Source organism: Eleutherodactylus coqui, unplaced genomic scaffold, assembly GCF_035609145.1.
Source record: "Eleutherodactylus coqui strain aEleCoq1 unplaced genomic scaffold, aEleCoq1.hap1 HAP1_SCAFFOLD_246, whole genome shotgun sequence".
Taxonomy (NCBI): domain Eukaryota; kingdom Metazoa; phylum Chordata; class Amphibia; order Anura; family Eleutherodactylidae; genus Eleutherodactylus; species Eleutherodactylus coqui.
The window spans coordinates 49,293-69,238 of record NW_027102351.1 but is presented as its reverse complement, the minus strand read 5'-3'; the positions used below and the strand labels follow the sequence as shown (position 1 = coordinate 69,238).

The following is a 19,946-nucleotide window of genomic DNA, read 5'->3' as shown; positions in this document are numbered from 1 at the left end:
ACCCTGGCTGCAGGCTACCTGCCTTTTGGCACCCGCAGCACCCCACTGGCTGCTGGAGGTTACCTGTCTTTTGGCACCCACAGAATCCCACCGGCTGCTGGAGGTTACCTGCCTTTTGGCATACGCAGCACCCCACCAGCTGCTACAGTCTACCTGCCTTTTGGCACCCGCAACACCCCACCGGCTGCTGCAGGCTACCTGCCTTCTGGCACCTGCAGCACCCCACCGGCTGCTGCAGGCTACCTGCCTTTTGTCACCCGCAGCACCCCACCGGCTGCTGCAGGCTACCTGCCTTTTGTCACCCGCAGCACTCCACTGGCTGCTGCAGGCTACCTGCCTTTTGGCACCCGCAGCAACCCACCGGCTGCTGCAGGCTCCCTGCTTTTTGGCCCCCCTTTCAGCACCCTGGCTGCAGGCTACCTGCCTTTTGGCACCCGCAGCACCCCACTGGCTGCTGGAGGTTACCTGTCTTTTGGCACTAACAGAATCCCACCGGCTGCTGGAGGTTACCTGCCTTTTGGCATACGCAGCACCCCACCAGCTGCTACAGTCTACCTGCCTTTTGGCACCCGCAACACCCCACCGGCTGCTGCAGGCTACCTGCCTTCTGGCACCTGCAGCACCCCACCGGCTGCTGCAGGCTACCTGCCTTTTGTCACCCGCAGCACCCCACCGGCTGCTGCAGGCTACCTGCCTTTTGGCACCCGCAGCACCCCAGCTGCAGGCTCCCTGCTTTTTCGCACCCGCAGCACCCCACCATCTGCTGCAGGCTACCTGCCTTGTGGCACCCGCTGCACCCCACCGGCTGCTGCAGGCTACCTGCCTTTAGGCACCCGCAGCACCCCACCGGCTGCTGCAGGCTACATGCCTTTAGGCACCCGCAGCACCCCACCGGCTGCTGCAGGCTACCTGCCTTTTGCCACCGACAGCACCCCACCAGCTGCTGCAGGCTACCTGCTTTTTGGCACCTGCAGCACCCCACCGGATGCTGCAGGCTAACTGCCTTTTGGCACCCGCAGCACTCCACCGGCTGCTGCAGGCTACCTGCGTTTTTGCACCCGCAGCATCCCACCGGCTGCTGCAGGCTACCTGCCTTTTGGCACCTCCAGCACCCCACCGGCTGCTGCAGACTATCTGCAGTGGCACCCGCAGCACCCCGGCTGCAGGCTACCTGCCTTTTGGCACATCCAGCACCCCACCGGCTGCTACAGACTACCTACTTTTGGCACTGGCAGCACCCCACCGGCTGCTGCAGGCTACCTGCCTTTTGGCACACGCAGCACCTCACCGGCTGCTGCAGGCTACCTGCCTTTTGCCACCCGCAGCACCCCACCGGCTGCTGCAGGCTACCTGCCTTTTGCCACCTGCAGCACCCCTCCGGCTTCTGCAGCCTACCTGCCTTTTGGCACCCGCAGCACCCCGGCTATACACTACCTGCCTTTTGCCACCCGCAGCACCCCACCGGCTGCTGCAGGCTACCTGCCTTTTGCCACCCGCAGCACCCCACCGGCTGCTGCAGACTCCCTGCTTTTTGGCATTCGCAGCACCCCGGCTGCAGGCTACCTGCCTTTTGGCACCCGCAGCACCCCACTGGCTGCGGCAGGCTACCTGCTTTTTGGCAACCACAGCACCCCAGCTGCTGCAGACTACCTGCATTGGCACCCGCAGCACCCCCGCTGCAGGCTACCTGCCCTTGGCACCCGCAGCATCCCAAGGATGCTGCAGGCTACCTGCCTTTTGGCATATCCTGCAACCCACCGGTTGCTGCAGACTACCTGCCTTTTGGCACTTACAGCATCCCACCGGCTGCTGGAGGCTACCTGCGTTTTGTTACCTGCAGCACCCCTTTGGCTGCTGCAGGCTAACTGCCTTTTGGCACCCGCAGCACTCCACTGGCTGCTGCAGGCTACCTGCCTTTTGGCACCCGCAGCAACCCACCGGCTGCTGCAGGCTCCCTGCTTTTTGGCCCCCCTTTCAGCACCCTGGCTGCAGGCTACCTGCCTTTTGGCACCCGCAGCACCCCACTGGCTGCTGGAGGTTACCTGTCTTTTGGCACCCACAGAATCCCACCGGCTGCTGGAGGTTACCTGCCTTTTGGCATACGCAGCACCCCACCAGCTGCTACAGTCTACCTGCCTTTTGGCACCCGCAACACCCCACCGGCTGCTGCAGGCTACCTGCCTTCTGGCACCTGCAGCACCCCACCGGCTGCTGCAGGCTACCTGCCTTTTGTCACCCGCAGCACCCCACCGGCTGCTGCAGGCTACCTGCCTTTTGTCACCCGCAGCACTCCACTGGCTGCTGCAGGCTACCTGCCTTTTGGCACCCGCAGCAACCCACCGGCTGCTGCAGGCTCCCTGCTTTTTGGCCCCCCTTTCAGCACCCTGGCTGCAGGCTACCTGCCTTTTGGCACCCGCAGCACCCCACTGGCTGCTGGAGGTTACCTGTCTTTTGGCACTAACAGAATCCCACCGGCTGCTGGAGGTTACCTGCCTTTTGGCATACGCAGCACCCCACCAGCTGCTACAGTCTACCTGCCTTTTGGCACCCGCAACACCCCACCGGCTGCTGCAGGCTACCTGCCTTCTGGCACCTGCAGCACCCCACCGGCTGCTGCAGGCTACCTGCCTTTTGTCACCCGCAGCACCCCACCGGCTGCTGCAGGCTACCTGCCTTTTGGCACCCGCAGCACCCCAGCTGCAGGCTCCCTGCTTTTTCGCACCCGCAGCACCCCACCATCTGCTGCAGGCTACCTGCCTTGTGGCACCCGCTGCACCCCACCGGCTGCTGCAGGCTACCTGCCTTTAGGCACCCGCAGCACCCCACCGGCTGCTGCAGGCTACATGCCTTTAGGCACCCGCAGCACCCCACCGGCTGCTGCAGGCTACCTGCCTTTTGCCACCGACAGCACCCCACCAGCTGCTGCAGGCTACCTGCTTTTTGGCACCTGCAGCACCCCACCGGATGCTGCAGGCTAACTGCCTTTTGGCACCCGCAGCACTCCACCGGCTGCTGCAGGCTACCTGCGTTTTTGCACCCGCAGCATCCCACCGGCTGCTGCAGGCTACCTGCCTTTTGGCACCTCCAGCACCCCACCGGCTGCTGCAGACTATCTGCAGTGGCACCCGCAGCACCCCGGCTGCAGGCTACCTGCCTTTTGGCACATCCAGCACCCCACCGGCTGCTACAGACTACCTACTTTTCGCACATCCAGCACCCCACCGGCTGCTGCAGGCTACCTGCCTTTTGGCACACGCAGCACCTCACCGGCTGCTGCAGGCTACCTGCCTTTTGCCACCCGCAGCACCCCACCGGCTGCTGCAGGCTACCTGCCTTTTGCCACCTGCAGCACCCCTCCGGCTGCTGCAGCCTACCTGCCTTTTGGCACCCGCAGCACCCCGGCTATAGACTACCTGCCTTTTGCCACCCGCAGCACCCCACCGGCTGCTGCAGGCTACCTGCCTTTTGCCACCCGCAGCACCCCACCGGCTGCTGCAGACTCCCTGCTTTTTGGCATTCGCAGCACCCCGGCTGCAGGCTACCTGCCTTTTGGCACCCGCAGCACCCCACTGGCTGCGGCAGGCTACCTGCTTTTTGGCAACCACAGCACCCCAGCTGCTGCAGACTACCTGCATTGGCACCCGCAGCACCCCCGCTGCAGGCTACCTGCCCTTTGGCACCCGCAGCATCCCAAGGATGCTGCAGGCTACCTGCCTTTTGGCATATCCTGCACCCCACCGGTTGCTGCAGACTACCTGCCTTTTGGCACTTACAGCATCCCACCGGCTGCTGGAGGCTACCTGCGTTTTGTTACCTGCAGCACCCCTTTGGCTGCTGCAGGCTAACTGCCTTTTGGCACCCGCAGCACTCCACTGGCTGCTGCAGGCTACCTGCCTTTTGGCACCCGCAGCAACCCACCGGCTGCTGCAGGCTCCCTGCTTTTTGGCCCCCCTTTCAGCACCCTGGCTGCAGGCTACCTGCCTTTTGGCACCCGCAGCAACCCACCGGCTGCTGCAGGCTCCCTGCTTTTTGGCCCCCCTTTCAGCACCCTGGCTGCAGGCTACCTGCATTTTGGCACGTGCAGCACCCCACCGGATGCTGCAGGCTACCTGCCCTTTGGCACGTCCAGCACCCCACCGGCTTCTGCAGGCTACTTGTCTTTTGGCACATCGAGCACCCCACCGGCTGCTGCAGGCTACCTGCCTTTTGGCACCCACAGCTGCAGGCTACCTGCCTTTTGGCACCCGCTGCACCCCACCGGCTGCTGCAGGCTACCTGCCTTTTTGCACCCGCAGTACCCCACCAGCTGCTGCAGGCTACCTGCTTTTTGGCACCTGCAGCAACCCAGCTGCAGACGACCTGCCTTTTGGCACCAGCAGCACCCCACCAGCTGCTGCAGGCGACCTGCTTTATGGCTACCGCAGCACCCCGCCGGCTGCTGCAGGCTACCTGCCTTTTGGCAACCGCAACACCCCAACGGCTGCTGCAGGCTACCTGCCATTTGGCAACCACAGCACCCCACCAGCTGCTGCAGGCTACCTGCTTTTTGGCACCCACAGCACTCCACCGGCTGCTGAAGGCTACCTGCCTTTTGCACCCGCAGCACCCCACCGGCTGCTGCAGGCTACCTGCCATTTGGCACCCGCAGCACCCCACCGGCTGCAGGCTTCCTGCCTTTTGGCACCCGCGGCACCCCACCGGCTGCTGCAGGCTACCTGCCTTTTGGCACCCACAGCACCCCAATGGCTGCTACAGGCTACCTGCATTTTGGCACCCACAGCACCCCACCAGCTGCTGCAGGCTACCTGCTTTTGGCGCCAGCAGCACTCCACCGACAGCTGCAGGCTACCTGCCTTTTGGCACCCGCAGCACCCCACTGGCTTCTGCAGGCTACCTTCCTTTTGGCACCCGCAGCACCCCACCGGCTGCTGCAGGCTACCTGCCTTTTGGCAACCGCAGCACCCCTCCAGCTGCTGCAGGCTACCTGCCATTTGGCACCCGCAGCACCCCTCCAGCTGCTGCAGGCTACCTGCCTTTTGGCACCCACAGCACACCACCGGCTGCTGCAGGCTACCTGCTTTAGGCGCCGGCAGCACTCCACCGACAGCTGCAGGCTACCTGCCTTTTGGCACCCGCAGCACCCCACCGGCTGCTGCAGGCTACCTGCATTTTGCCACCCACAGCACCCCACCAGCTGCTGCAGGCTACCTGCTTTAGGCGCCAGCAGCACTCCACCGGCTGCTACAGGCTCCCTGCTTTTTGGCACCCGCAGCACCCCGGCTGCAGGCTACCTGCCTTTTGGAACCCGCAGCACCCCACTGGCTGCTGCAGGTTACCTGTCTCTTGGCACCCGCAGCATCCCACCGGCTGCTGGAGGAGACTTGCGTTTTGTCACCTGCAGCTCCTAACCGGCTGCTGCAGGCTACCTGCTTTTTGGCACCCGCAGCACCCCACCGGCTGCTGCAGGCTACCTGCCTTTTGGCACTCACAGCTGCAGGCTACCTGCCTTTTGGCACCCGCTGCACCCCACCGGCTGCTGCAGGCTACCGGCCTTTTTGCACCCGCAGTACCCCACCGGCTGCTGCAGGCTACCTGCTTTTTGGCACCTGCAGCAACCCAGCTGCAGACGACCTGCCTTTTGGCACCCGCCGCACCCCACCAGCTGCTGCAGGCGACCTGCTTTATGGCTACCGCAGCACCCCGCCGGCTGCTGCAGGCTACCTGCTTTTTGGCACCTCCAGCACCCCACCGGCTGCTGCAGCCTACCTGCCTTTTGGCACGTCCAGCACCCCACCGGCTGCTGCAGGCTACCTGTCTTTTGGCACATCGAGCACCCCACCGGCTGCTGCAGGCTACCTGTCTTTTGGCACCCGCAGCACCCCACCAGCTGATGCAGGCTACCTGTTTTGGCGCCAGCAGCACTCCACCGACAGCTGCAGGCTACCTGCCTTTGGGCACCCGCAGCACCCCACCGGCTGCTGCAGGCTACCTTCCTTTTTGCACCCGCAGCACCCCACCGGCTGCTGCAGCCTACCTGCCTTTTGGCACCCGCAGCACCCCACCGGCTGCTGCAGCCTACCTGCCTTTTGTCACCCGCAGCACCCCACCGGCTGCTACAGGCTACCTGCCTTTTGCCACCCGCAGCACCCCACCGGCTGCTGCAGGCTACCTGCCTTTTGCCACCCGCAGCACCTCACCGGCTGCTGCCCTTTCGAAAAGGCGCCCGCAGCACCCCGGCCGGGCTGCTGCAGGCTAGCTCTGCCTTTCCGAAAAGGCGCCTGCAGCACCCCGGCCGGGCGGCTGCAGGCTGGCTCTGCCCTTTCGAAAAGGCGCCCGCAGCACCCCGGCCGGGCTGCTGCAGGCTGGCTCTGCATTTTCGAAAAGGCGCCCGCAGCACCCCGGCCGGGCTGCTGCAGGCTGGCTCTCTCTGCCTTTTCGAATAGGCGCCCGCAGCACCCCGGCCGGGCTGCTGCAGGCTGGCTCTCTCTGCCTTTTCGAATAGGCGCCCGCAGCACCCCGGCCGGGCTGCTGCAGGCTGGCTCTCTCTGCCTTTTCGAAATGGCGCCCGCAGCACCCCGGCCGGGCTGCTGCAGGCTGGCTCTCTCTGCCTTTTCGAAAAGGCGCCCGCAGCCCCCCGGCCGGGCTGCTGCAGGCTGGCTCTGCTTTTCGAAAAGGCGCCCGCAGCCCCCGGCCGGGCTGCTGCAGGCTGGCTCTCTCTGCCTTTTCGAAAAGGCGCCCGCAGCACCCCGGCCGGGCTGCTGCAGGCTGGCTCTCTCTGCCTTTTCGAAAAGGCGCCCGCAGCACCCCGGCCGGGCTGCTGCAGGCTGGCTCTCTCTGCCTTTTCGAAAAGGCGCCCGCAGCACCCCGGCCGGGCTGCTGCAGGCTGGCTCTCTCTGCCTTTTCGAAAAGGCGCCCGCAGCACCCCGGCCGGGCTGCTGCAGGCTGGCTCTCTCTGCCTTTTCGAAAAGGCACCCGCAGCCCCCCGGCCGGGCTGCTGCAGGCTGGCTGTGCCCTTTCGAAAAGGCGCCCGCAGCTGCAGGCTGGCTCTGCCCTTTCGAAAAGGCGCCCGCAGCACCCCGGCCGGGCGCTGCAGGCTGGCTCTGCCCTTTCGAAAAGGCGGCCGCAGCCCCCAGTGCCGGGCGGCTGCAGGCTGGCTCTGCCCTTTCGAAAAGGCGCCCGCAGTCCCCCGGCCGGGCGGCTGCAGGCTGGCTCTGCCCTTTCGAAAAGGCGCCCGCAGCCCCCAGTGCCGGGCGGCTGCAGGCTGGCTCTGCCCTTTTGAAAAGGCGCCCGCAGCCCCCAGTGCCGGGCGGCTGCAGGCTGGCTCTGCCCTTTCGAAAAGGCGCGCCCGCAGCCCCCCGTGCCGGGCGGCTGCAGGCTGGCTCTGCCCTTTCGAAAAGGCGCCCGCAGCCCCCAGTGCCGGGCGGCTGCAGGCTGGCTCTGCCCTTTCGAAAAGGCGCGCCCGCAGCCCCCCGTGCCGGGCGGCTGCAGGCTGGCTCTGCCCTTTCGAAAGCCTTTTAAAAAGGCGCCCGCAGCACCCCGGCCGGGCAGCTGCAGGCTAGCTCTGCCCTTTCGAAAAGGCGCCGGCAGCCCCCAGTGCCGGGCTGCTGCAGGCTGGCTCTGCCTTTTCGAAAGCCTTTTAAAAAGGCGCCCGCAGCACCCCGGCCGGGCTGCTGCAGGCTGGCTCTGCCCTTTCGAAAAGGCGCCCGCAGCACCCCGGCCGGGCGCTGCAGGCTGGCTCTGCCCTTTCGAAAGGGCTGCAGGCTGGCTCTGTGCCCTTTCGAAAAGGCGCCCGCAGCCCCCTGTGCCGGGCGGCTGCAGGCTGGCTCTGTGCCCTTTCGAAAAGGCGCCCGCAGCCCCCAGTGCCGGGCGGCTGCAGGCTGGCTCTGTGCCCTTTCGAAAAGGCGCCCGCAGCCCCCAGTGCCGAGCGGCTGCAGGCTGGCTCTGCCCTTTCGAAAGGGCTGCAGGCTGGCTCTGTGCCCTTTCGAAAAGGCGCCCGCAGCCCCCAGTGCCGGGCGGCTGCAGGCTGGCTCTGTGCCCTTTCGAAAAGGCGCCCGCAGCCCCCAGTGCCGGGCGGCTGCAGGCTGGCTCTGTGCCCTTTCGAAAAGGCGCCCGCAGCCCCCAGTGCCGGGCGGCTGCAGGCTGGCTCTGTGCCCTTTCGAAAAGGCGCCCGCAGCCCCCAGTGCCGGGCGGCTGCAGGCTGGCTCTGTGCCCTTTCGAAAAGGCGCCCGCAGCCCCCAGTGCCGGGCGGCTGCAGGCTGGCTCTGTGCCCTTTCGAAAAGGCGCCCGCAGCCCCCAGTGCCGGGCGGCTGCAGGCTGGCTCTGTGCCCTTTCGAAAAGGCGCCCGCAGCCCCCAGTGCCGGGCGGCTGCAGGCTGGCTCTGTGCCCTTTCGAAAAGGCGCCCGCAGCCCCCAGTGCCGGGCGGCTGCAGGCTGGCTCTGTGCCCTTTCGAAAAGGCGCCCGCAGCCCCCAGTGCCGGGCGGCTGCAGGCTGGCTCTGTGCCCTTTCGAAAAGGCGCCCGCAGCCCCCAGTGCCGGGCGGCTGCAGGCTGGCTCTGTGCCCTTTCGAAAAGGCGCCCGCAGCCCCCAGTGCCGGGCGGCTGCAGGCTGGCTCTGTGCCCTTTCGAAAAGGCGCCCGCAGCCCCCCAGTGCCGGGCGGCTGCAGGCTGGCTCTGTGCCCTTTCGAAAAGGCGCCCGCAGCCCCCCAGTGCCGGGCGGCTGCAGGCTGGCTCTGTGCCCTTTCGAAAAGGCGCCCGCAGCCCCCAGTGCCGGGCGGCTGCAGGCTGGCTCTGTGCCCTTTCGAAAAGGCGCCCGCAGCCCCCAGTGCCGGGCGGCTGCAGGCTGGCTCTGTGCCCTTTCGAAAAGGCGCCCGCAGCCCCCAGTGCCGGGCGGCTGCAGGCTGGCTCTGTGCCCTTTCGAAAAGGCGCCCGCAGCCCCCAGTGCCGGGCGGCTGCAGGCTGGCTCTGTGCCCTTTCGAAAAGGCGCCCGCAGCCCCCAGTGCCGGGCGGCTGCAGGCTGGCTCTGTGCCCTTTCGAAAAGGCGCCCGCAGCCCCCAGTGCCGGGCGGCTGCAGGCTGGCTCTGTGCCCTTTCGAAAAGGCGCCCGCAGCCCCCAGTGCCGGGCGGCTGCAGGCTGGCTCTGCCCTTTCGAAAAGGCGCCCGCAGCCCCCCGGCCGGGCTGCTGCAGGCTGGCTCTGCCTTTTCGAAAGCCTTTTAAAAAGGCGCCCGCAGCACCCCGTGCCAGGCTGCTGCAGGCTGGCTCTGCCCTTTCGAAAAGGCGCCCGCAGCCCCCCGGCCGGGCTGCTGCAGGCTGGCTCTGCCTTTTCGAAAGCCTTTTAAAAAGGCGCCCGCAGCACCCCGGCCGGGCAGCTGCAGGCTGGCTCTGCCCTTTCGAAAAGGCGCCCGCAGCACCCCGGCCGGGCGCTGCAGGCTGGCTCTGCCCTTTCGAAAAGGCGCCCGCAGCCCCCCGGCCGGGCAGCTGCAGGCTGGCTCTGCCCTTTCGAAAAGGCGCCCGCAGCCCCCAGTGCCGGGCTGCTGCAGGCTGGCTCTGCCCTTTCGAAAAGGCGCCCGCAGCCCCCAGTGCCGGGCGGCTGCAGGCTGGCTCTGCCTTTTCAAAAGCCTTTTAAAAAGGCACCCGCAGCACCCCGGCCGGGCTGCTGCAGGCTGGCTCTGTGCCCTTTCGAAAAGGCGCCCGCAGCCCCCAGTGCCGGGCGGCTGCAGGCTGGCTCTGTGCCCTTTCGAAAAGGCGCCCGCAGCCCCCAGTGCCGGGCGGCTGCAGGCTGGCTCTGTGCCCTTTCGAAAAGGCGCCCGCAGCCCCCAGTGCCGGGCGGCTGCAGGCTGGCTCTGTGCCCTTTCGAAAAGGCGCCCGCAGCCCCCAGTGCCGGGCGGCTGCAGGCTGGCTCTGTGCCCTTTCGAAAAGGCGCCCGCAGCCCCCAGTGCCGGGCGGCTGCAGGCTGGCTCTGTGCCCTTTCGAAAAGGCGCCCGCAGCCCCCAGTGCCGGGCGGCTGCAGGCTGGCTCTGTGCCCTTTCGAAAAGGCGCCCGCAGCCCCCAGTGCCGGGCGGCTGCAGGCTGGCTCTGTGCCCTTTCGAAAAGGCGCCCGCAGCCCCCAGTGCCGGGCGGCTGCAGGCTGGCTCTGTGCCCTTTCGAAAAGGCGCCCGCAGCCCCCAGTGCCGGGCGGCTGCAGGCTGGCTCTGTGCCCTTTCGAAAAGGCGCCCGCAGCCCCCAGTGCCGGGCGGCTGCAGGCTGGCTCTGTGCCCTTTCGAAAAGGCGCCCGCAGCCCCCAGTGCCGGGCGGCTGCAGGCTGGCTCTGTGCCCTTTCGAAAAGGCGCCCGCAGCCCCCAGTGCCGGGCGGCTGCAGGCTGGCTCTGTGCCCTTTCGAAAAGGCGCCCGCAGCCCCCAGTGCCGGGCGGCTGCAGGCTGGCTCTGTGCCCTTTCGAAAAGGCGCCCGCAGCCCCCAGTGCCGGGCGGCTGCAGGCTGGCTCTGTGCCCTTTCGAAAAGGCGCCCGCAGCCCCCAGTGCCGGGCGGCTGCAGGCTGGCTCTGTGCCCTTTCGAAAAGGCGCCCGCAGCCCCCAGTGCCGGGCGGCTGCAGGCTGGCTCTGTGCCCTTTCGAAAAGGCGCCCGCAGCCCCCAGTGCCGGGCGGCTGCAGGCTGGCTCTGTGCCCTTTCGAAAAGGCGCCCGCAGCCCCCAGTGCCGGGCGGCTGCAGGCTGGCTCTGTGCCCTTTCGAAAAGGCGCCCGCAGCCCCCAGTGCCGGGCGGCTGCAGGCTGGCTCTGTGCCCTTTCGAAAAGGCGCCCGCAGCCCCCAGTGCCGGGCGGCTGCAGGCTGGCTCTGTGCCCTTTCGAAAAGGCGCCCGCAGCCCCCAGTGCCGGGCGGCTGCAGGCTGGCTCTGTGCCCTTTCGAAAAGGCGCCCGCAGCCCCCAGTGCCGGGCGGCTGCAGGCTGGCTCTGTGCCCTTTCGAAAAGGCGCCCGCAGCCCCCAGTGCCGGGCGGCTGCAGGCTGGCTCTGTGCCCTTTCGAAAAGGCGCCCGCAGCCCCCAGTGCCGGGCGGCTGCAGGCTGGCTCTGTGCCCTTTCGAAAAGGCGCCCGCAGCCCCCAGTGCCGGGCGGCTGCAGGCTGGCTCTGTGCCCTTTCGAAAAGGCGCCCGCAGCCCCCAGTGCCGGGCGGCTGCAGGCTGGCTCTGTGCCCTTTCGAAAAGGCGCCCGCAGCCCCCAGTGCCGGGCGGCTGCAGGCTGGCTCTGTGCCCTTTCGAAAAGGCGCCCGCAGCCCCCAGTGCCGGGCGGCTGCAGGCTGGCTCTGTGCCCTTTCGAAAAGGCGCCCGCAGCCCCCAGTGCCGGGCGGCTGCAGGCTGGCTCTGTGCCCTTTCGAAAAGGCGCCCGCAGCCCCCAGTGCCGGGCGGCTGCAGGCTGGCTCTGTGCCCTTTCGAAAAGGCGCCCGCAGCCCCCAGTGCCGGGCGGCTGCAGGCTGGCTCTGTGCCCTTTCGAAAAGGCGCCCGCAGCCCTCAGTGCCGGGCGGCTGCAGGCTGGCTCTGTGCCCTTTCGAAAAGGCGCCCGCAGCCCCCAGTGCCGGGCGGCTGCAGGCTGGCTCTGTGCCCTTTCGAAAAGGCGCCCGCAGCCCCCAGTGCCGGACGGCTGCAGGCTGGCTCTGTGCCCTTTCGAAAAGGCGCCCGCAGCCCCCAGTGCCGGACGGCTGCAGGCTGGCTCTGTGCCCTTTCGAAAAGGCGCCCGCAGCCCCCAGTGCCGGGCTGCTGCAGGCTGGCACTTCGAAAAGGCGCCCGCAGCCCCCAGTGCCGGGCGGCTGCAGGCTGGCTCTGTGCCCTTTCGAAAAGGCGCCCGCAGCCCCCAGTGCCGGGCGGCTGCAGGCTGGCTCTGTGCCCTTTCGAAAAGGCGCCCGCAGCCCCCAGTGCCGGGCGGCTGCAGGCTGGCTCTGTGCCCTTTCGAAAAGGCGCCCGCAGCCCCCAGTGCCGGGCGGCTGCAGGCTGGCTCTGTGCCCTTTCGAAAAGGCGCCCGCAGCCCCCAGTGCCGGGCGGCTGCAGGCTGGCTCTGTGCCCTTTCGAAAAGGCGCCCGCAGCCCCCAGTGCCGGGCGGCTGCAGGCTGGCTCTGTGCCCTTTCGAAAAGGCGCCCGCAGCCCCCAGTGCCGGGCGGCTGCAGGCTGGCTCTGTGCCCTTTCGGAAAGGCGCCCGCAGCCCCCAGTGCCGGGCGGCTGCAGGCTGGCTCTGTGCCCTTTCGAAAAGGCGCCCGCAGCCCCCAGTGCCGGGCGGCTGCAGGCTGGCTCTGTGCCCTTTCGAAAAGGCGCCCGCAGCCCCCAGTGCCGGGCGGCTGCAGGCTGGCTCTGTGCCCTTTCGAAAAGGCGCCCGCAGCCCCCAGTGCCGGGCGGCTGCAGGCTGGCTCTGTGCCCTTTCGAAAAGGCGCCCGCAGCCCCCAGTGTCGGGCGGCTGCAGGCTGGCTCTGTGCCCTTTCGAAAAGGCGCCCGCAGCCCCCAGTGCCGGGCGGCTGCAGGCTGGCTCTGTGCCCTTTCGAAAAGGCGCCCGCAGTCCCCAGTGCCGGGCGGCTGCAGGCTGGCTCTGTGCCCTTTCGAAAAGGCGCCCGCAGTCCCCCGGCCGGGCGGCTGCAGGCTGGCTCTGTGCCCAAAGGCGCCCGCAGCCCCCAGTGCCGGCCGGCTGCAGGCTGGCTCTGTGCCCTTTCGAAAAGACGCCCGCAGCCCCCAGTGCCGGGCAGCTGCAGGCTGTCTCTGCCCTTTCGAAAAGGCGCCCGCAGCCCCCAGTGCCGGGCGGCTGCAGGCTGGCTCTGTGCCCTTTCGAAAAGGCGCCCGCAGCCCCCAGTGCCGGGCGGCTGCAGGCTGGCTCTGTGCCCTTTCGAAAAGGCGCCCGCAGCCCCCAGTGCCGGGCGGCTGCAGGCTGGCTCTGTGCCCTTTCGAAAAGGCGCCCGCAGCCCCCAGTGCCGGGCGGCTGCAGGCTGGCTCTGTGCCCTTTCGAAAAGGCGCCCGCAGCCCCCAGTGCCGGGCGGCTGCAGGCTGGCTCTGTGCCCTTTCGAAAAGGCGCCCGCAGCCCCCAGTGCCGGGCGGCTGCAGGCTGGCTCTGTGCCCTTTCGAAAAGGCGCCCGCAGCCCCCAGTGCCGGGCGGCTGCAGGCTGGCTCTGTGCCCTTTCGTAAAGGCGCCCGCAGCCCCCAGTGCCGGGCGGCTGCAGGCTGGCTCTGTGCCCTTTCGAAAAGGCGCCCGCAGCCCCCAGTGCCGGGCGGCTGCAGGCTGGCTCTGTGCCCAAAGGCGCCCGCAGCCCCCAGTGCCGGCCGGCTGCAGGCTGGCTCTGTGCCCTTTCGAAAAGACGCCCGCAGCCCCCAGTGCCGGGCAGCTGCAGGCTGTCTCTGCCCTTTCGAAAAGGCGCCCGCAGCCCCCAGTGCCGGGCTGCTGCAGGCTGGCTCTGCCCTTTCGAAAAGGCGCCCGCAGCCCCCCGTGCCGGGCGGCTGCAGGCTGGCTCTGCCTTTTCAAAAGCCTTTTAAAAAGGCACCCGCAGCACCCCGGCCGGGCTGCTGCAGGCTGGCTCTGCCTTTTCAAAAGCCTTTTAAAAAGGCACCCGCAGCACCCCGGCCGGGCTGCTGCAGGCTGGCTCTGCCCTTTCGAAAAGGCGCCCGCAGCACCCCGTCCGGGCGCTGCAGGCTGGCTCTGCCCTTTCGAAAAGGCGCCCGCAGCACCCCGGTGGCTCTGCCCTTTCGAAAAGGCGCCCGCAGTCCCCCGGCCGGGCGGCTGCAGGCTGACTCTGTGCCCTTTCGAAAAGGCGCCCGCAGCCCCCAGTGCCGGGCGGCTGCAGGCTGGCTCTGTGCCCTTTCGAAAAGGCGCCCGCAGCCCCCAGTGCCGGGCGGCTGCAGGCTGGCTCTGTGCCCTTTCGAAAAAGCGCCCGCAGCCCCCAGTGCCGGGCGGCTGCAGGCTGGCTCTGTGCCCTTTCGAAAAGGCGCCCGCAGCCCCCAGTGCCGGGCGGCTGCAGGCTGGCTCTGTGCCCTTTCGAAAAGGCGCCCGCAGCCCCCAGTGCCGGGCGGCTGCAGGCTGGCTCTGTGCCCTTTCGAAAAGGCGCCCGCAGCCCCCAGTGCCGGGCGGCTGCAGGCTGGCTCTGTGCCCTTTCGAAAAGGCGCCCGCAGCCCCCAGTGCCGGGCGGCTGCAGGCTGGCTCTGTGCCCTTTCGAAAAGGCGCCCGCAGCCCCCAGTGCCGGGCGGCTGCAGGCTGGCTCTGTGCCCTTTCGAAAAGGCGCCCGCAGCCCCCAGTGCCGGGCGGCTGCAGGCTGGCTCTGTGCCCTTTCGAAAAGGCGCCCGCAGCCCCCAGTGCCGGGCGGCTGCAGGCTGGCTCTGTGCCCTTTCGAAAAGGCGCCCGCAGCCCCCAGTGCCGGGCGGCTGCAGGCTGGCTCTGTGCCCTTTCGAAAAGGCGCCCGCAGCCCCCAGTGCCGGGCGGCTGCAGGCTGGCTCTGTGCCCTTTCGAAAAGGCGCCCGCAGCCCCCAGTGCCGGGCGGCTGCAGGCTGGCTCTGTGCCCTTTCGAAAAGGCGCCCGCAGCCCCCAGTGCCGGGCGGCTGCAGGCTGGCTCTGTGCCCTTTCGAAAAGGCGCCCGCAGCCCCCAGTGCCGGGCGGCTGCAGGCTGGCTCTGTGCCCTTTCGAAAAGGCGTCCGCAGCCCCCAGTGCCGGGCGGCTGCAGGCTGGCTCTGTGCCCTTTCGAAAAGGCGCCCGCAGCCCCCAGTGCCGGGCGGCTGCAGGCTGGCTCTGTGCCCTTTCGAAAAGGCGCCCGCAGCCCCCAGTGCCGGGCGGCTGCAGGCTGGCTCTGTGCCCTTTCGAAAAGGCGCCCGCAGCCCCCAGTGCCGGGCGGCTGCAGGCTGGCTCTGTGCCCTTTCGAAAAGGCGCCCGCAGCCCCCAGTGCCGGGCGGCTGCAGGCTGGCTCTGTGCCCTTTCGAAAAGGCGCCCGCAGCCCCCAGTGCCGGGCGGCTGCAGGCTGGCTCTGCCCTTTCGAAAGGGCTGCAGGCTGGCTCTGTGCCCTTTCGAAAAGGCGCCCGCAGCCCCCAGTGCCGGGCGGCTGCAGGCTGGCTCTGTGCCCTTTCGAAAAGGCGCCCGCAGCCCCCAGTGCCGGGCGGCTGCAGGCTGGCTCTGTGCCCTTTCGAAAAGGCGCCCGCAGCCCCCAGTGCCGGGCGGCTGCAGGCTGGCTCTGTGCCCTTTCGAAAAGGCGCCCGCAGCCCCCAGTGCCGGGCGGCTGCAGGCTGGCTCTGTGCCCTTTCGAAAAGGCGCCCGCAGCCCCCAGTGCCGGGCGGCTGCAGGCTGGCTCTGTGCCCTTTCGAAAAGGCGCCCGCAGCCCCCAGTGCCGGGCGGCTGCAGGCTGGCTCTGTGCCCTTTCGAAAAGGCGCCCGCAGCCCCCAGTGCCGGGCGGCTGCAGGCTGGCTCTGTGCCCTTTCGAAAAGGCGCCCGCAGCCCCCAGTGCCGGGCGGCTGCAGGCTGGCTCTGTGCCCTTTCGAAAAGGCGCCCGCAGCCCCCAGTGCCGGGCGGCTGCAGGCTGGCTCTGTGCCCTTTCGAAAAGGCGCCCGCAGCCCCCAGTGCCGGGCGGCTGCAGGCTGGCTCTGTGCCCTTTCGAAAAGGCGCCCGCAGCCCCCAGTGCCGGGCGGCTGCAGGCTGGCTCTGTGCCCTTTCGAAAAGGCGCCCGCAGCCCCCAGTGCCGGGCGGCTGCAGGCTGGCTCTGCCCTTTCGAAAAGGCGCCCGCAGCACCCCGGTGGCTCTGCCCTTTCAAAAAGGCGCCCGCAGTCCCCCGGCCGGGCGACTGCAGGCTGGCCTCTGCCTTTTCGAAAAGGCGCCCGCAGCCCCCAGTGCCGGGCGGCTACAGGCTGGCTCTGCCCTTTCGAAAAGGCGCCCGCAGCACCCCGGTGGCTCTGCCCTTTCGAAAAGGCGCCCGCAGTCCCCCGGCCGGGCTGGCTCTGCCTTTTCGAAAAGGCGCCCGCAGCCCCCAGTGCCGGGCGGCTGCAGGCTGGCTCTGTGCCCTTTCGAAAAGGCGCCCGCAGCCCCCAGTGCCGGGCGGCTGCAGGCTGGCTCTGTGCCCTTTCGAAAAGGCGCCCGCAGCCCCCAGTGCCGGGCGGCTGCAGGCTGGCTCTGTGCCCTTTCGAAAAGGCGCCCGCAGCCCCCAGTGCCGGGCGGCTGCAGGCTGGCTCTGTGCCCTTTCGAAAAGGCGCCCGCAGCCCCCAGTGCCGGGCGGCTGCAGGCTGGCTCTGTGCCCTTTCGAAAAGGCGCCCGCAGCCCCCAGTGCCGGGCGGCTGCAGGCTGGCTCTGTGCCCTTTCGAAAAGGCGCCCGCAGCCCCCAGTGCCGGGCGGCTGCAGGCTGGCTCTGTGCCCTTTCGAAAAGGCGCCCGCAGCCCCCAGTGCCGGGCGGCTGCAGGCTGGCTCTGTGCCCTTTCGAAAAGGCGCCCGCAGCCCCCAGTGCCGGGCGGCTGCAGGCTGGCTCTGTGCCCTTTCGAAAAGGCGCCCGCAGCCCCCAGTGCCGGGCGGCTGCAGGCTGGCTCTGTGCCCTTTCGAAAAGGCGCCCGCAGCCCCCAGTGCCGGGCGGCTGCAGGCTGGCTCTGTGCCCTTTCGAAAAGGCGCCCGCAGCCCCCAGTGCCGGGCGGCTGCAGGCTGGCTCTGTGCCCTTTCGAAAAGGCGCCCGCAGCCCCCAGTGCCGGGCGGCTGCAGGCTGGCTCTGTGCCCTTTCGAAAAGGCGCCCGCAGCCCCCAGTGCCGGGCGGCTGCAGGCTGGCTCTGTGCCCTTTCGAAAAGGCGCCCGCAGCCCCCAGTGCCGGGCGGCTGCAGGCTGGCTCTGTGCCCTTTCGAAAAGGCGCCCGCAGCCCCCAGTGCCGGGCGGCTGCAGGCTGGCTCTGTGCCCTTTCGAAAAGGCGCCCGCAGCCCCCAGTGCCGGGCGGCTGCAGGCTGGCTCTGTGCCCTTTCGAAAAGGCGCCCGCAGCCCCCAGTGCCGGGCGGCTGCAGGCTGGCTCTGTGCCCTTTCGAAAAGGCGCCCGCAGCCCCCAGTGCCGGGCGGCTGCAGGCTGGCTCTGTGCCCTTTCGAAAAGGCGCCCGCAGCCCCCAGTGCCGGGCGGCTGCAGGCTGGCTCTGTGCCCTTTCGAAAAGGCGCCCGCAGCCCCCAGTGCCGGGCGGCTGCAGGCTGGCTCTGTGCCCTTTCGAAAAGGCGCCCGCAGCCCCCAGTGCCGGGCGGCTGCAGGCTGGCTCTGTGCCCTTTCGAGAAGGCGCCCGCAGCCCCCCGGCCGGGCAGCTGCAGGCTGGCTCTGCCCTTTGGAAAGGCGCCCACAGCCCCCAGTGCCGGGCGGCTGCAGGCTGGCTCTGCCCTTTCGAAAAGGCGCCCGCAGCCCCCCGGCCGGGCTGCTTCAGGCTGGCTCTGCCTTTTCGAAAGCCTTTTAAAAAGGCGCCCGCAGCACCCCGGCCAGGCTGCTGCAGGCTGGCTCTGCCTTTTCGAAAGCCTTTTAAAAAGGCTCCCGCAGCACCCCGGCCGGGCTGCTGCAGGCTGGCTCTGCCCTTTCGAAAAGGCGCCCGCAGCACCCCGGCCGGGCGCTGCAGGCTGGCTCTTCCCTTTCGAAAAGGCGCCCGCAGCCCCCTGGCCGGGCGGCTGCAGGCTGGCTCTGTGCCCTTTCGAAAAGGCGCCCGCAGCCCCCAGTGCCGGGCGGCTGCAGGCTGGCTCTGCCCTTTCGAAAAGGCACCCGCAGCACCCCGGCCGGGCTGCTGCAGGCTGGCTCTGCCTTTTCGAAAAGGCACCAGCAGCACCCCGGCCGGGCTGCTGCAGGCTGGCTCTGCCTTTTTGAAAAGGCGCCGGGCTGCTGCAGGCTCGCTCTGCCTTTTGGCACCCGCAGCCCGCAGCACCCCGGCCGGGCTGCTGCAGGCTGGCTCTGCCTTTTAAAAAGGCACCCGCAGCACCCCGGACGGGCTGCTGCAGGCTGGCTCTGCCTTTTGGCACCCGCAGCACCCCACCGGCTGCTGCAGGCTACCTGCCTTTTGGCACCCGCAGTACCCCACCGGCTGCTGCAGGCTACCTGCCTTTTGGCACCCGCAGTACCCCACCGGCTGCTTTTGGCACCCCCCCCCCCCCTTACCTTCAGGCTATGCAGGCTGCCTGCCTTTTGGCACCCGCAGCACCCACCGGCTGCTGCAGGCTACCTGCCTTTTGGCACCCGCAGTACCCCACCGGCTGCTTTTGGCACCCGCACCCCCCTTACCTTCAGGCTAAGAGCTACTTACCTGGAACCATCCTCGCCAGGCTGTCCTGCTGAACTGACACAAGATGCATCTGGTTTAGAATTTAAACATTCTGGGCCCATTATGAGGTCATGTAGTGTTTATGATGTCATAAGGCCTGTGACATCATTATGAGGTAATGTGTTTATGATGTCATAAGCCCTGTGACATCATGTGACTTGTGATGTCATCATACATTCTACTACTGTTTTTTTTTTCTCTACGAGTTGCTAACATAATATATATAAGGCCAGTAAAGGCTTTTTTAACCTACCATATGGTTCACTTCCTGGCCCTAATAGCTCACAATCTAATGTACAGTACATGTCCTGATCCTGAGAGCTCACAATCTAATATACAGTACATGTCCCGATCCTGAGAGCTCACAATCTAATATACGGTACATTTCCTGATCCTGAGAGCTTAGTATCTAATATACAGTACATGTGCCAATCCTGAGAGCCTACAATCTAAAACACTGTACGTGTCCTGATGCTAAGAGCGTACAATCTAATATACAGTACGTGTCTGCAGGCTACAGTCTACCTGCCCTGGCACCCACAGCACCCCGGTTGCAGGCTACCTACCTTGGCACCCACAGCACCCCGGTTGCAGGCTACCTGCCTTGGCACCCACAGCAGCCCGGTTGCAGGCTACCTGCCTTGGCACCCACAGCACCCCGGCTGCAGGCTACCTGCCTTGGCACCCACAGCACCACAGCTGCAGGCTACTTGCCCTGGCACCCACAGCACCCCGGCGGCAGGCTACTTGCCCTGGCACCCACAGCACCCCGGCTGCAGGCTACCTGCCCTGGCACCCACAGCACCTAGGCTGCAGGCCACCTGCCCTGGCACCCACAGCACCCCGGCTGAAGGCTACCTGCCCTGGCACCCACAGCACTCCGGGTGCAGGCTACGTGCACTGGCACCCACAGCACCTAGGCTGCAGGCCACCTGCCCTGGCACCCACAGCACTCCGGGTGCAGGCTACCTCCCTGTCTACTGTACCCTGTCTGTCTACTATAGCTTTATAGGAAACCCCTGTGAGTCCGGATTCACACAGGGCGCATTTTGTTCTTTTTGGAGAGACAGAACACATGGCGCCCAGATGCGCACATTCTCCATAAAATCCGGTCAAAGATCAGTTCTTTAAAATATTTCCTTTCAAAGTTTTTTTCCTGAAAATCGCAGCAAGTAACACGTCCTACAGGTGTCTGTGCTGAGATGTGGGGGGAGAAAATGGTGCAGTACTGAACTTCACCACTTGTCCCCCGGCTACACGATGTGTGAACACGGCCTCAGCGCTGAGTGAGGAGCTACTTACCTGCACCCGTCCTCGCCAGGCTGTCCTGCTGAGTTGACACAAGAAGCTTCTGCTTTAGAACTTTCACATTCTGGTCCATTATGATGTCATGTCCTGTCTAAGATGTCATAAGCCCTGTAACATCATGTGACTCGTGATGTCATCATACATTCTACTGCTGTTTTTTTTTTCTCTACGAGTTGGTAACCTAATATATATATAAGGCCAGCAAAGGCTTTTTTAACCTACCATATGGTTCACTGCCTGGCCCTAATAGCTCACAATCTAATATACAGTACATGTCCCGATCCTGAGAGCCTACAATCTAATATACAGTACATGTCCTGATCCTGAGAGCTTACAATCTAATATACAGTATGTGTCCTGATCCTGAGAGCTTACAATCTAATATACAGTACATGTCTGCAG

At 67.4% G+C, this 19,946-nt stretch overlaps 1 protein-coding gene across 1 annotated transcript in view; it reads right to left on the bottom strand.

Annotated features, from left to right (window-relative positions):
• The window catches only part of LOC136601935 (autophagy-related protein 13-like), a 117,198-nt gene extending 97,581 nt beyond the window's left edge, over nt 1-19,617 (bottom strand). The window contains exons 1-2 of the mRNA XM_066588853.1: nt 19,539-19,617; nt 18,219-18,251 (exon numbers count right to left, since the gene is read on the bottom strand). Of these exons, the coding sequence (XP_066444950.1) occupies nt 18,219-18,251; nt 19,539-19,617 (112 nt within the window). The remainder of the gene's footprint in view (nt 1-18,218; nt 18,252-19,538) is intronic.
• Nucleotides 19,618-19,946: the final 329 nt, after the last annotated feature.